Source organism: Danio aesculapii, chromosome 6 (genome assembly GCF_903798145.1).
Source record: "Danio aesculapii chromosome 6, fDanAes4.1, whole genome shotgun sequence".
NCBI lineage: Eukaryota > Metazoa > Chordata > Actinopteri > Cypriniformes > Danionidae > Danio > Danio aesculapii.
Window position 1 is genome coordinate 16,337,274 of NC_079440.1, and position 15,670 is coordinate 16,352,943.

Here is a 15,670-nt window from a genome sequence, read left to right on the forward strand (position 1 = left end):
AAAGGAACCTTATAAAATTGAAAATAGTCACATTAACCTTTCACCATTGGCTGAAAAACACTAGCTCTGCTTATACCCTATTAGTAGTTGATGAGATAAAATTTGAATTAATGACTTGGTAAAAGCATTAATTGTACATAACAATAAAGTGTGGCCCAAAAGTTCTCCCACATGAAAAAATACAATAGAAACATGTGCTTTTTAATTATACTATAGGAAAATACTTGAATTAGTCTGTTGTGATAATTCTATAATTGTTGTGGTACAGTATACAGTAATATAAGTAATATATAAGCTACTAAGTTATCTGTAAATTAACAGTTTTACAAATATTTTGTGATTCATGTTTTTATTTTGCCACATTTATTTATGCTTTTGAATTGCATTATGGGACCTTGATCTTTCTTCCAACTACATTTAACCTTGAAAAGTTAAAAAAGTGACATTTTAAAAGTGATTTATTGACTGGGTATGGGTTGTATGATGGTACAAAAATCTTGTAATAAACTGCCAGTACATTTTCTGTACATTTTACAGACATATTTCTCAATATATTATTTCTTATTATTTCAAACGACATTGAAAGTCGCTATGGTAAACAGTAGAGTTGAGTTTTAAACATCAAAAGTCAATAGAGCAGAGATCAACTTCCCATAATGCAATTCACAAACTGTAAATGAACTGAAAATATAGAAACAACAGATTTTTTTTTACAGTGTGGGTATTTTATACTTCACCACAGTTTATGGTATTTCTTACAGTTTATCAGTATATGTTAGTTGTATTCTTTGGCATTCATTAACAAATGATTGTAAATCTATTTGAATACACAGTATAATACATCACACTTTAGTATGGTTCAAAAACACTGCTGTAAATAGTATTCTATTTGACCATTAATTATCATAAAAAGACCAAAAGATAAAATCACTGAAAGGGTCAATGCAAATATAGACACTGATTTAAAACAATGTTTCTTGCAATCCTATCTGCCGCATTGCCTCTTCTTACTGTATTTAACTTCTTGTCCTGGTTTAATCCCATACCTACGATTGTGAGGTTGAGCGAGGCCTGCTTGAGGCCAAATTTATTCTGCAGTTCTATAGTGTAGCAGCCACAGTGATCCTGGTCACTCGCTGCGATGGTCAGCTGACTGCTGTTCTCTGTGGTCTCTATGGAAATGCCTCCATTTCCTGGCTGGATCTGAAAAGGAGAAGAATTTATAATGCATTCAAATACATAATACTTGTTCTTATTCCATATTTTAAGTTATTCACTGTTTCTTTTATATTTAGAAACACTTTTTAAAATAGATTTATTTTTATATTTATATAAACTTCACCTCACTAAAAAGTTACATAAAAACATATTTTCCTCCGTAATAAACGGCTCCTCTGTGGATTTTTCTTTTCTCTTGTTACTTGAAATAACTTCCAACTAGCGAGTTTTGGATACTGGCTTTCCTTAAGTAAATGTAGTGTGTTGTGAGGCAGTTTTATAAGCTGTTTTATTATAACTGAAATACAGGGGAAAACCATGTATATATATTTTCATGATAAGTCGGAAAATTAAAAATAGAGCTGCAATAGAAGAGAAAGAAAAAAGGTCAGACTATAATCAAATTTTTTTCTAGGTCCAAACCGCTATTCGCTTTCTTAAAAAAAATCTGATTAAGTATTTACTAATATCACATATTTAAGCTTTTTTACATGTCTATGCTCACAGTATCCAAAATATCAATGTGTTAATGTTTTATGAATGTGATTCAACAGAAAAAACATTCTCTTGTCTGCAATCGCAAAATTCCCTACTGTATAGTATGTAAAGAACAGTATACAATGATTAAATTAGTATTACAAGAACAGTAGCCTATACAAGAATATCACGGGTGCCATGGGAAAGTATTTTTCAATGGAAAGGAACAAACTGACGCTGGTAAATCATATGATAACATGGCGGATACATCAGAAATTCATTCAGACTCCCTAAATTCAAGCTAAATGCTTTTCATGTAAGTTCAAATTCAAATGTATCTGCTCAGACTGTCTGAGTTTGTCTGTATATTTCTGTATGTTAGAATCCAAACTCTTGGCACTGCTTTAACACATCATTAATGTAAATGAGCATCATTGTACTTAATTGCTTTTAGCTTCTCATAATGATTATTATGCCTATGGTGTTTTCTTATCTGTTTTGGATTGAGAAGTATTGGGAGAAGTGGTTAAATAAAATTGGGACCTTATTATGTGTGGCACAAGATGGCAGACTTAACCAGTGGCTATAACCTCAAAGTTCTGTTTTTTTCTTCTTCAGATGTGGTAAATATACACAGCAAAGATTACATTTCCAAAGATTAAAACTTATATCTTTAAAATAAACATAAAAACTCACATACTCAGTATGGGTGTGTAATTTCCCTGTAAAAAAAAAGAAAACCTTCACAGAAGTTCTAACGGTGTCCACTACATATACCATTAAAACATTATGAAGCTAAAAACCAGTACATTTTAATGGTCTCCGGTTTTTTATGAGACATGTCCAGTAGAGACCTGTAAAGACTATTATATTTTCCATTAAAACCAATATAACTCCAATTACAGCTATTTAAATCATTAGAGTTCTCTGAGGGATTCTCTTGTTTTTTTCCGCAGGTTTGTAGCGCAAAACATCCAAATATAATTAATATATGAAGAGTTTAGATGCAAAAACCTCTACACGCCATCTGACATTTTCCTCAAAGATTTTTATCAGGCTCCTGTGTGTATGTTCAGTAATGTCACTTTTATGGCAAAGAATAAGTCCTTTTTCTGGTCTTTAAAGTGAAATATCTCAGCATAAACAAAGGAGATAGACGGCACTTAGAGATTTTTGCATCTAAACTCTTCATATGTTTAGCACAAACCCTACTGGACTCATAAAATGCAAACCACCATTATTAAAACCCATTTGGGAAATCTTGAGGGAACCAGCAGAGAATAATTTGTCCTTCACGCACATTTAGAATTATCGAAGGTGGAAGGATCAGAAACCTCCAACCCCAACACAGTGGATCCGTGATGTCCTGTTCTTTGTAAAGTTGGAAAAAATTAGATTGTCTAGACTTTCATCTAACCAGAAAATTTGGGACCCATTTAGGAAATATATCCAAGAACATGTTTTATTGTCAACTACAGACCAAGCCCTTGTTCCAGCAAATAGATTTTTTATTTCCTAAGTGCAAAGTAGAATGTATTGTGTGCTTCAAATTGTACAACTGTAGTTTTTGTTAAGCCACATTATTATTTACCTTTTTATTTGTTGGTAAGTTCTTATTTTTTTTTTGTTTGCTTGTTTTTTTTCTCATTGTATGTGCTTAAGTTGATACTATCTATACTTTTAATTAGAAATATAATTTTGTTTTGTCTTCTTTTTTACGGTAATTTGCCATGAAAGTCATAAAAAAAAGAATTATCGAATATCAAGTTTTCAAAGTCAGAAATTTGGCACTTAAACTTAAACACAACAGAGGTAAGCACAATTACTGCTGCGACTGCTGCTTAGTTTTCTCCAGTGAAATCACCTTGTTTTATTGTTAATGTCTATTTATGTACATGAACAAACAATTTATGTTTAAAAACTAGTGAAATTAGCATTTGTTTGACAGAAATTCCAGAATAATCAGCAAGCTGACTATCTAGAGCACTGAATGGTTATATCAGGTAGCAACCAAAGGGATCCTACATTTTATTCTTTCTGAGAACAAATCAATTGAATGCAATGAGTTTTTAATCCCAACTTTATAGTAGTGACATGGTGCATAGATGAACTTCTGCAAAGTTTAACTCAACTAACACAAGTTAAACATAACATATCAACCAGCTAATCAAGGAAAATGTGTTGGAGCTGATTAAAAAGGCAAAAATGACTGAGCACCACTGACATAAACCTCTCACATGCTGATGATGGAAGTGGAGTCTGCTCACAATATGAGAGGTGAAAAGGATAAGCTCATATAAACACAGCGGCGCCTCAGTGTCCATCAGAAGCGACTTACATTTAACAGGTGGGGTATAATATGAAACGTTTACTCTTGACGACTTTTGACCAATCTGCATTAACAGTAGCAGCTGTTCAATTCTCCCATGCTCCTCTGCTCATCTCTTGCACAAGAGCCTGTTCCGTTCATTAAAGCTTCACTGACAGTGTTGCTACTACTACAAAGTCAAAATAAGTGACTCTGGCTAAAACTTTTTTGGAAGACTGCATTCTTTAAAATAATCCTTAACCCACACCCCACAAAATACAATATAACCTACTAACATTTACAAAATGTACAACAAACATTAAAACTTTAAACAATCCAGGCTTATTGGAGATATTTGCCCAGGACTACAATTTTGGAAACCACATTTTCACAAATCCATAAATCCAGACTAGAGGTCTCTGTGTACATTTTTGACCATCTCAAATACTGGGGGACATTTTCTCATGTTTTCCATTTTCACATTTTCTCGTAAATCCACCAGAGGCTGCAGTGTACATTTCTGCAAATTTTTATTTCCTTCTCACAATCATCGATGAGAAGCTGGTCAGTTTGTCATGATGCATGTATCAGCTATTGACTGATCCACCTACCCCTTCCCCAAACCCAACCGATAGTGTTTTCAAGCAAACTATAAGAGAAAAACCATAATGCATGTCTTTACCACAATTTCAGATGGCTTTATTTCGTTTCCTTTGCCGAACTCAAACCCTAGTTCACTGCACGTTGCAAGTCTGACACCATACGAGGTGAGCTACTGAGCAAACTGATGGAATGGAACAGAAGTTGACATCGGCGTCATACCGCCATGTCATGTACCGTCATGTACACACTAAATGTATCCAAACATAGTCCCGGGCACATATTTTGGCACATATCCTGTGTTGACTTTAAAGTATCCTCATTAAAATAATCAGCTGATTAAGAAGACATCAAATTTGTCATTGATTCTTTTTACAGTGCAACTATACATTTAATTACAAATTAATACTAATCAACTACATGCACTTTCCATATGTTTGTGGTTAGGATTAGGGCTGGGTTTAGGAGTTGCATGTAATAAGTAATAAGCTATTGTTATTACTATAGTAAGCAGCCTACATGAACCAAGTTTAACAAAGACACTATAAAAGTTTGTGTTGCACTGCATTTTTTTCATATTAATTTGAATTGTTTAATATGCTTACTTTTAGCTTAAATATAGGTTTTGCTTTATTGTTTTAAAGTGGTGCCGTTGTTACAAAAGGGAACCTGTAATCTGTCATCTTAAAAACTCTCCATCTTTTTCCAACTCTTCTTACCGGCTTTTTGAATTTGAGCCAGGTGCAGGTTATTGGTGGCGATCCTCCAAAGTTGCCCAACAGCTCCACCTTTTCTCCTGCTCTGATCTTCTGATCTCCAGGGAAATGCAGAAACTGAGGTGGAGAACCTATATACATGAACATAGACTTGTATTCAACACTTTCATGGAAGATCTGTCTTAGAATTTTAAATCTTGAAATTTTGTCTGCAGTTGAACTTTTGTAAGACAGCTTATAACAAAAGAAAGACTCTCTTATACAGTCAATGATGTGTCCCATTACCCTGTTTGGTAGGAGCTGGTTTCTTTTTTATTCTGGCTTCATCTGAAGAAGGTAAAGAGCATGCATTGATGCAAATTAGAAATTTAATACAATAACACAAACATGAAAATAAAAAGTATAGCAAAATATAAAAACAATTTTATCATTTACTCATTCTCATCTTGTTACAAACCTTCCAAAACATCTAAAAAAAAAACAGCTATCATACAAGAAATTAAAATGTTGGTAACAATGAATTTACGGTAACAATGAATTTGGTGGAAATTTTGAAAAAGGTCTTAGACATACAGTTGAAGTCAGAATTATTAACCCCCCTGTTTATTTTTCCCCCAATTTTTGTTCAACGCAGAGAAGATTCTTTCTGCATATTTCTAAACATAATATTTTTAATAACTCATTTATAAACTGATTTAACTGATTTATTTTATCTTATGACAGTAAATAATATCTGACTAGATATTTTGCAAGACAATTCTATACAGCTTAGGATAATTAGGTTAACTAGGCAAGTTAGGGTATTTAGGCATGTTATTGTATGACAATGGTTTGTTCTGTTAACTATCAAAAAAAAAAAAAAAAAGCTTATAGGGGCTAATGAATTTGACCTTAAAATGGATATAAAAAAAAATTGAAACTGCTTTTATTCTAGCCAAAATAAAACAAATAAGACTTTCTCCAGAAGAAAAAATATTATCAGACACACTGTGAAAATTTCCTTGCTCTGTTAAACATCATTTAGGAAATATTTAAAAAAAGAAAAAAAAAAATTCAAAGGGGGGCTAATAATTCTGACTTTAACTGTATATCTTGTTATTTGGACTCACAAAGTGTTTTAAGTATTTAGTTAAATAACGTTTGATGTCATAGGTTTAATATTCATATATTCACATGAAAATGCAGTTTAAAAATAGCTGTTCTTACCACACTTGTTATTATGTATTTAAATACTGCACAGTCTGTTGTTTTCCTATAGGGATATTGCACCTAAAATGCTCTTCTTCAAATTACCCTCAGGCCAAGATGTCTGGGTGACTTTTTTAGCAGAACAAAGGTGATTTTTAACTAAAACTGTGGTAATTGCTAAGTAACACTTTGAGAATCAGAAAAAAATACACAGACAAAAGAACAGACAAACAAACCTTTGGCTCTTGACAGTATATTAGGGCATTTTGAAGTAAAATGGTGTCTATGCAAAAATAATAAATAAATAAATAAATAAATAAATATTAACATTACAGTCAAAAGACACAATGGAAAATGACATATGCAACTGATTGTTTATAACATATTCTCAGTTGAGAAGACTGACTTATTTGTACACTACTTGTTGATTTGTTTACATTTACATATACTGTTTTGTGGTTTCATTCTATATATCTACGTTGTAATTTGTTGTATAACATGCATCATCTTTATATATATATATATATATATATATATATATATATATATATATATATATATATATATATATATATATATATAAAATAAATTAATTTCCTTCACCTTTTTCAATAAATTAATGATGACTGTTGATTAATATATTATTTTAGTATTGTTTAGACTCCAGACACACCTGATTACTGTTACCCTGCCAAAACGCATAGGTTTTTAAGGATTAACCGTGTGAATAAAGGCTTTTAAATATTTTTTCCCACATTTTTCGAGTGCCTTGGATGGATCTTTGCTAACTATACACTTATATTTCACCAACAATGTTACCTGATCATGTTCTTTCACAGAATGCATGTTTCATGAACATTATGAATGTTTTGGAGATAAAAGTATTTATTTTCAAATCTGTCAGGCGTTATAATAGTTTTGCCCATATTTTTATTTCTTCCCTTACGATGTTTAACAAAGCAAAGCAAAGAAATTTTCACAGTATTTCCTATAATATTTTTTCTGCTGGAAAAAAAGACGTATTTGTTTTATTTTGGCTAGAATAAAAGCAGTTTTTATTTTTTTTAAAAACCATTTTAGGGTCAAAATTAATAACCCCCTGTTTTTTTCTACAGAGCAAACCATCAGTATACAATAATTGCCTAATTACCCTAACTTGCCTAAAAAGCCTTTTAATAGCACTTTAAGCTGAATATTAGTATCTTGAAAAATATCTAGTAAAATATTATGCACTTTTATCATGGCAATAATCAGTTCTTTGAAATTAGTTATTATAACTATTATAATAGTGTTGAAAATAGTGTTTATAACTATTATAATTGTGTTGAAAAAATCATTCCGTTAAAGCAGAAGGGCTAATAATTCAGGAGGGCTAATAATTCTGACTTCAACTGTATGTCATATTGCAGCATGAGAGTTGAGAGTTGTCAGGCGTTCTAAGGAAACATGCCGCTCCTGATCAGCATCCAGGGAGCGGGTGTCTGTATGGACACTGTGTCTTGCTGGAATTCCCCTTATACGGGCATGCTAAATATAGGTTCTCCGAGATCCAGGAAGCGGTGGCTCTCTCCCTCCACTATTTATTTAAGGTTTGATCGCCGTCAAGAAACAATGCAACATGTAAACCCCACTAATACTCCGGCAGAGTCCAAACAGAGCATTAGGGGGAGAAGGAAGACAGAGAGCACATCTTTACATGTTTCAGCTCACAGAAGTCTACCATTTTAGGCCTTCTTTTTGTTGCTTTCCAATCTTTCATTTTCAAACACCTGAGTTTTTTTTCCCTTCCGACAAGGTCTTAGGGAATACAATGTGCTCTCTGAAGCTTGTTACATACTTTTTTGTGCTGCAAATTGTAAATCACTTTGACATTGTTTGTTATGAGCATAACTGTAATGTAAATATGAGCTACCGTCTCAGAGCTTGCTATGCTTATGAAATACAAGAAGAACAAATGTAGTTGCCTAATGTTGCTATCGGCTGAGGTTATTTTCTACTCTGCCGTGATCACATGGATTAAAACATAGGATCTAGTGTGACCCAAAAGCTAGAACCAAAACAAACAGTCACCCCATTCGAGCACGGTAGAAACAATCTGCCATCAGATACTGTGTGACAGAAATCCTCGTTGGACTTATGTATAGAGTGTGCGTGGTGACCATTGTCAACTTCTCAAATGACAAATATTTTTCAAAATGAAATCGTGACTGAATGTTACCTGAATGTGTAGGCGAATTTAGGGTTAACTGTGGTAAAACCATTTTACAGAACTAGGGACAACATAAGAAGCATTTGTTTTAAATTATTGTTTTTTTTTTTCTGGATTGAAATGTTCACTATAAATCAGCTCATAAAGGTAAAGCTTAACCCAAAATGAAAATGTACTCACTGTTTACTTACTCTCAAGTAAACTTTTATGAGTTTCTTTATTCTGTTAAACACAAAAGAAGATAAACTTACCGGCCACTTGATTAGGTACACCTAACTTCTTGTTAATTTAAATTTCTGATCACCCAATCACAGGTCAGCAACTCAATGCATTTAGACATGTAGACATGGTCAAGACGATCTGCTGCACTTCAAACTCAGCATAGGAATGGAGAAGAAAGGGGATTTAAGTGACTTTGAACATGGCATGGTTGTTGGTGCAGGAGTGGCTAGTCTGAATATTTCAAAAACTACTGATCTACTAGGATTTTCATGCACAACCATCTCAAGGGTTTACAGAGAATGGTTTTAAAATTTGCACAGGCTCATCAAAATTGTACAATAGAAGATTTGAAAAAGCGTTGCAAAAGAGTCTCGATTTCTTTTGATGTCAATATGGACCAAAATCTTTGAGGAATATTTCCAGTACCTTGTTGAATCTATGCTATGAAGGATTAAAGCAGTTCTGAAGGCAAAAGAGCGTCCAACCCAGTACTAGTAAGGTGTACCTAATAAAGTGGCCGGTAAGTGTATTTTGGAGAAAGATGAAAACCTGTTATCATTGACTTCCATAAACAATGGATGTCAATGGTTACAGGTTTCCAGCATTTTTCAAAATATCATCTTTTGTGTTCAACAGAAAAAAGGAACTCATAAAGGTTTAAAAAAGTAAAGGATGAGTAAATGATGACAGAATTAAAGGTTTTGAGTGAACTATCCCTTCCCTTTAAACACCAGCACATATATATGTAAAGAAAGATTCCTCTGAAGCTGTTCAGATCATGCGAGTATCATCATCCACCAACTATAAAAGACAGATAACTGTCTTTGATGAATTGCGTATGGTACAATTCACAAGTGCATTAACTCTTTAAAGTAAATGTTACTTAGCTAAAACCAAAAAAACAGTCTTTTTGTGCTCTACTAATGCTTTAATGCGAGTTACCGAACATTGTGTCAACTATCATTAGAATAGTATTAATATCCCAGGCTCATTCTGAAAATGTTGCCTACCTCTATATACATTTTGGAGAGCTCCAAATACGTCCCAGGGGCTCTGATTTTTAGCAGTTTTTGTTTTTGTCAAATCCACCAGAGGCTGCTGTGCATACACTTTTTGAGATCTCAGATTTTTTTCACAAGTGCCATTCATTCCTGCAGTAATCGCATAAATCCCACAGAGACCGTTGTCAACTGACTAAATGACTGACTGACTGATTGATCAACTGACCCACCCTCCTCCTTTCCTAAACCCAACCAATAGTTTTTTCAAACGCACTGATTGACCCGCTCACCCACTTCCATAAACCCAACTGACAGTTTTAAAAAGCAATCCAGAAAAAAGAAAAGCCCTTGTCTTCTTGTCCACGTTTCCAGATTTTATCAATAATTGACAAAATGATCCTGCAGTTAAGGGTTAATTTTATTTACAAAAACACCCTGGACATTCTTAAAAATATCTTTTTTTTATGCTTGGCGGACAGAACAGAGTCATACGATTTCGAAACAGCATGAGGTTGAGTAACAGATTCAAACTTTTGAATTTTTGGGTGAACTTTCCTTTTGGAAATAAACTTCAGCTCAAGTAAACGGGCCACAACAGGTGTCCTTACTCACTTTCTGTAGTGGGAGTTGCAGAAGAGCTCTTTCTGTTCTTCTTATCTGCTGATGGGTCTGAAGGATCTATAAGAATAGGAAACAACCCAACATAACAATATTTACATCAAATAAATCCTAATTATCATTCTGGATAATGAGAAGTCTACAAGAGACCCTTACCATCTACGGTGACCACACAGGAACACTCTGCTTTACCGTGTGCATTCTCTGCTCTACATGTGTAGCGTCCTTCGTCTTCAGGTAGTGCCTTGTCGATTGTAAGCGAGCACTTTTCACCTGACATAAACCGAGGGGTATAGCATTAAAAGACAATTGAGTCTACAATGCATTTAACTATATGGTGGGCTTATAGATTGCAAAGACTTATTCTATTACAGTTGAAGTCAGAATTATTAAGCCCCTGATTTATTAGCTCCCCTGTTTATTTTTTCCCCAATTATTTTTTTCCTAACACATTTCTAAACATAATAGTTTTAATAACTCATTTCTGAAAACTGATTTCTTTTATCTTTGCCATGATGACAGTAAATAAAATTTTACTAGATACTTTTTAAGACAATTCTATAGAGCTTAAAGTGACATTTAAAAGCTTAAATAGGTTAATTAGATTAACTAGGCAGGTTAGGGTAATTAGGCAAGATATTGTATAATGATGGTTTGTTCTGTAGACTATCGAAAAAATATAGCTTAAAGGGGCTAATAATATTGACCTTAAAATGTTTTTTAAAAAATTAAAAACTGCTTTTATTCTAGCCGAAAAAAAAAGACTTTCTCCAGAAGAAAAAATATTATCAGACATACTGTGAAAATACTGTTAAACATCATTTGGGAAATATTTAAAAAAGAAAAAAAAAATTCAAAGGAGGCTAATAATTCTGACTTTAGCTGCATACCAGGTATTATGACCTAAAAGATTATTAATGCTTGATTTCATTTCCCACACTGTAAAAATTATATGATCAATTAGTAATGACAGCATATGCTTTTAGTTCATTGTAACTTCCTAAACTAAGTTAATCATGTTCTAACTTAATTTTATAAGATACGCAAGTCAGTTTATTCTAAGTTCAATGGACTCAATGGAAGGTTAGTTCATAAGGCATCCAGGATTTTTTACTGGGCAAAGTAAATGTAAAAACTGAATTTGAATGAGGAAGTAGCATAGACTAATGCATCTATTATTTACAAGCCTCAAATTCAAAGTTGTTTTCATCAATAAATATGACATTTTATGCAGATGACTAGCACATTTTATACAGATGAAGGAAAAAAATATATTAGCCCTCCTTTAAAGGTTTAATTCCTTCTAAAATATTTCCAAAATTATGTTTAAAATGGAAAGGAAATGTCCCCAGTATTTATTATAATTGTATCTATTTATTTAGTCATATTTATTTTAGGTTGGGTGGAATAAATCCAGTTTCTAAAAATGTAATAAAAAATGGTAGCACTTTTTTTTGATGGTCCATTTGAGTATTAGTACACTGTAAAAAAAATCTGTAATTTTACGGTATATTTCTGGCGGCTGGGGTGCCAAAAAAAAAAGTAAAATAACGGCCGTTAAATTGCAGAAATTTACCATAAAAAAAACGGACATTAAAATACAGAAATTTCCTTAAATTTAAATTTCTGGTAAATTTCTGTAATTCAACCTCTGTTATTTTACAGTCAATTTCTGTAATTTAACGGTCGTTATTTTACGTTTTTTTTCCATCACCCCAGCTCCGGAAATAAACCGTAAAATTACGGATGTTTTTACAGTGTAGACTGTCTGCTTAATATATGTTACTGTAAAAAAAATCCGGCAGCTGGGGAGCTGTAAACGTATTTACTGTAAGATAACAGAGGCTGAATTACAGAAATTTAAATTTAAGGAAATTTCTGTAATTAATGTCCGTTATTTTATGGTAAATTTCTGTAATTTAATGTCTGCTATTTTATGGTAAATTTCTGTAATTTAACAGCTGTTATTTTCCTTTTTTTTCCGGAAACTGTAAATTTACAGATTTTTTTTGGGATACTTATGCTAAACAGACTATAAGAATCTTTGCAAGTACATGTCAACTTACACTAACTCTAACCCCAACCCCAACCTAACAGTCTACTTATAATCTAATGAGAACTAGCTGGCATGTAGATGCAATATACTTAAATTCAACAAACGGACCATCAACATAAAGTGTGACCTAAAAAACATTTTAATGGTCAATTTTATTAGCCCCTTTGGGATTAATTTTTTCTTCACGGTTGTCCAATGACTAATTAACTCAACTTGACTAATTAATCAAATTAACCTAGTTAAGCCTTTAAATGGCACTTTAAGATGAATACAAATATCATGTAGCATTATTATACAAAGACAAACAAAATTTGTTATTTTAAACAGTTTTTAAAAACTTTTATGTTAAGAAATGTGTTGAAAATTAGACGTGCTGTTGGTAAATATTACAATTTCAATTACAATTTCACTGAAGGGCTAATAATTTCAACTTTATCTTTTCAAATAAATACTTCACCACATATATCTGAGAAACAGTCTAAGACCACAAGCTTTTCTTACGATTGTTTGAAAAAGAATTATGATTTAAACAAAATCAGTGTTCTTAATACTCATTAAAGTGAGGATTTCTGCTAAAGTAATCCATAAATTCCCAAAGGTAAGATTTCTAATGTATTAAATGTTTCAAATAATAAGTATGTCTTAAAAATTGTTCTTCATAACATATTTCTTATACATTTATGCACTATTATACCCTGTAAAAATGCTGGGTTCCACACAATAGATTTGTGTTGGAACAACATGAAGGAATTAAGTTAACTTATTAGTTTTTACAAATTTAAGTGGATTGAACATAAAACAATTAAGCTGTCCCAAAACAAAACCCTCAAGAATTGTGCTGTTTCAGCTCATTTTAAATTAGTAGTTAGAACAAACAGCAAATGCCTTATATAAAAATCATTTGAACAACAGAGGATGGATTATGCATACTGTAGGGGACACCCATAACATCCCTGTTTGATTTAGACTCGGAGGGAATCCTCTATTGCTATTTCAGAACTTTCTAATTGTGACTCAGCCTGTCACTCATTCTCGTGTCATTTGAAGGGGTTAGAAAGACCTTAAGCCCTCAGATCAAATAACCCAATGAGAATGAGCTCAGAAAGTGCACCAGTTGGCCACGATTCAGCTTGCAGATCCTACCTCTCAGCCTTTTACGGATTTACGGCACAACTCGGAAAACTAAAGTCAGGAGTTTAGGAAGAGAGCATTTAAACGTTTTCAAAACAAGGTCAGACTTTACAATAAGGTTTCATTAGTTAATGTACTGACTAACATAAACTGATAATGAACAAACATTGTACAGAATTTATTAATTAACCTTCACAAATGCATTATTAAAAAACAAAGTAATGCTTGTTAACATGAACTAACAATGAACAACTTTATTTCCATTAAGTATTGGATGAATAATAAATGTATTGTTTACTGTTTGCTCATGCTATTAACTATTATTAACAACCTTGTAAAGTACTACCCAAATAATTAAATAAATCAGACTCAATGTAAACACGTTAGAATGAACTTATTTGAATCAAAACATCTGTAAATAAATACAAGATTTCTAGTATTTTGAAATTAAAAGTATTCACTTTCATACCTTCATGTGATAAGACAATAAACTTGGATGGCTTCACCATTTTCCCATCTAGTATCCAGGTGATGGCAGCATGGGGGTCAGAGGTCACCTGACACTCTAACCTCAGCCTCTCTCCATCCACCACAGTGATGTCACTGAGAGGCTGTTTGAAAATGGGTGGCTTTCCTCCATCTTTTTCTCCTCCGTTCACAACTTTTTTGTCATTTGTCTGTGTTATCTGTCCATCATTTGTCTTCTTCTCTAGGTTGGATTTCTCCTTTTTTTCAATGATCCCTGCATCAGTGATGCTGCCTTTTTTCTCTGTTGTTGCTGTTGTGTTTTCCTTTAGAGTACTCTTTTTATCAACAGCACCACCACTGACGCCATTAACACCACTTTGCTTTTCCTTCTGAGGTGTCTTGAGTGCTGGTTTTGGTGAATTTTGTTCTTTTTCCTCAGTCTTCACTGATTCTGGTGCTTGTTTCTTGCTCAGGACAGACCTGAAATCTGAAGGTCCACGGCTTGAGGGTGTCGTAGCCACAGGTGATTTGGAAGAACCATCTTTTTTGTTGAGCAATGATCTAAAGTCAACCTTTGCAGGTGTGCTAGTTTTGATCTCAGACCCCGGCTTAGGCCCAGAGCTGGGTTTTAGAGCTGCCCTAAAGTCTGTCATCTGTCTTCCTTTGCTGAATTCTAAAAAATAAAAACAAACATACAAAAAAAGCTCCTTTGGCAGGAATTTCTTGAAGTCCACAAGCTGTAAATGAATATGGATGTCCAGATGAAGCAAACGTTTCTTTAGGATCCCACTGGAGGTCCTGCTCTTTCTGTGGCTTTCGGTCACTGTTGAATTCTCTGTTCCCCAGACTCAAAGCACTCCTGGGACAACCCCTCTGGACCACAATGAAAGAGGGAGGAGAGAGATATGAGAGGGTGGGGAGAATGGAATGGGATTGTTTAAAAGCTTAGACTCTATTCTATAATAGGTTAATTGGAGACACGGACACATTTCATATCTGTGTGGCAACAAAGGGGTGGTTAGTGGGGGGGGGGGGAGGGGTGGGGACTATTTCCTTATTAGGGCAACACTTCCAGTGCAGGGGCATCGATGCAGGGGAACAGAGCTTGGAGGTAAACAGATGAAAAGATAGCTTCAGAATCTGATCCATTCTTGATACAAACACAGATAAAGATCTTGAGTTTATCATCTGTGTCTGATTGGAAAAACCATAATCGAACTGCAAAAACTTTTTCTTATTAAATGTTTAACATTAAAAGAAGAAGCTGTTCCTTTGGTCTTTGGCAAGAAAGCAGAAATAAAGCATTGAGGTTTATTGAGTGGGTGTTTCTTTGAAAGAGTAACTTTTTGACCCCTGAGGGCTTCTCATTGGGCAATTGTGAAGATACACTTCACCAATCAGAGTTGAGTTGCATGTCTCCAACAGTTTATATTGAAATGTTACACGGGCAGCCTTATA

The 15,670-nt window shown here is 33.5% G+C and overlaps 1 protein-coding gene across 2 annotated transcripts in view; it reads right to left on the reverse strand.

Moving 5' to 3' along the window:
* Window positions 1–15,043, reverse strand: part of mylkb (myosin light chain kinase b) — a 36,157-nt gene extending 21,114 nt beyond the window's left edge. For both annotated transcript variants that reach the window (XM_056459676.1, XM_056459675.1), the window contains exons 1-6: window positions 14,214–15,043; window positions 10,714–10,830; window positions 10,552–10,617; window positions 5,605–5,646; window positions 5,323–5,450; window positions 1,047–1,203 (exon numbers count right to left, since the gene is read on the reverse strand). In XM_056459676.1, coding sequence (XP_056315651.1) covers window positions 1,047–1,203; window positions 5,323–5,450; window positions 5,605–5,646; window positions 10,552–10,617; window positions 10,714–10,830; window positions 14,214–14,865 — 1,162 coding nt within the window. In that variant the 5' untranslated portion in view covers window positions 14,866–15,043. The remainder of the gene's footprint in view (window positions 1–1,046; window positions 1,204–5,322; window positions 5,451–5,604; window positions 5,647–10,551; window positions 10,618–10,713; window positions 10,831–14,213) is intronic.
* Between the last annotated feature and the right edge of the window lie 627 nt (window positions 15,044–15,670).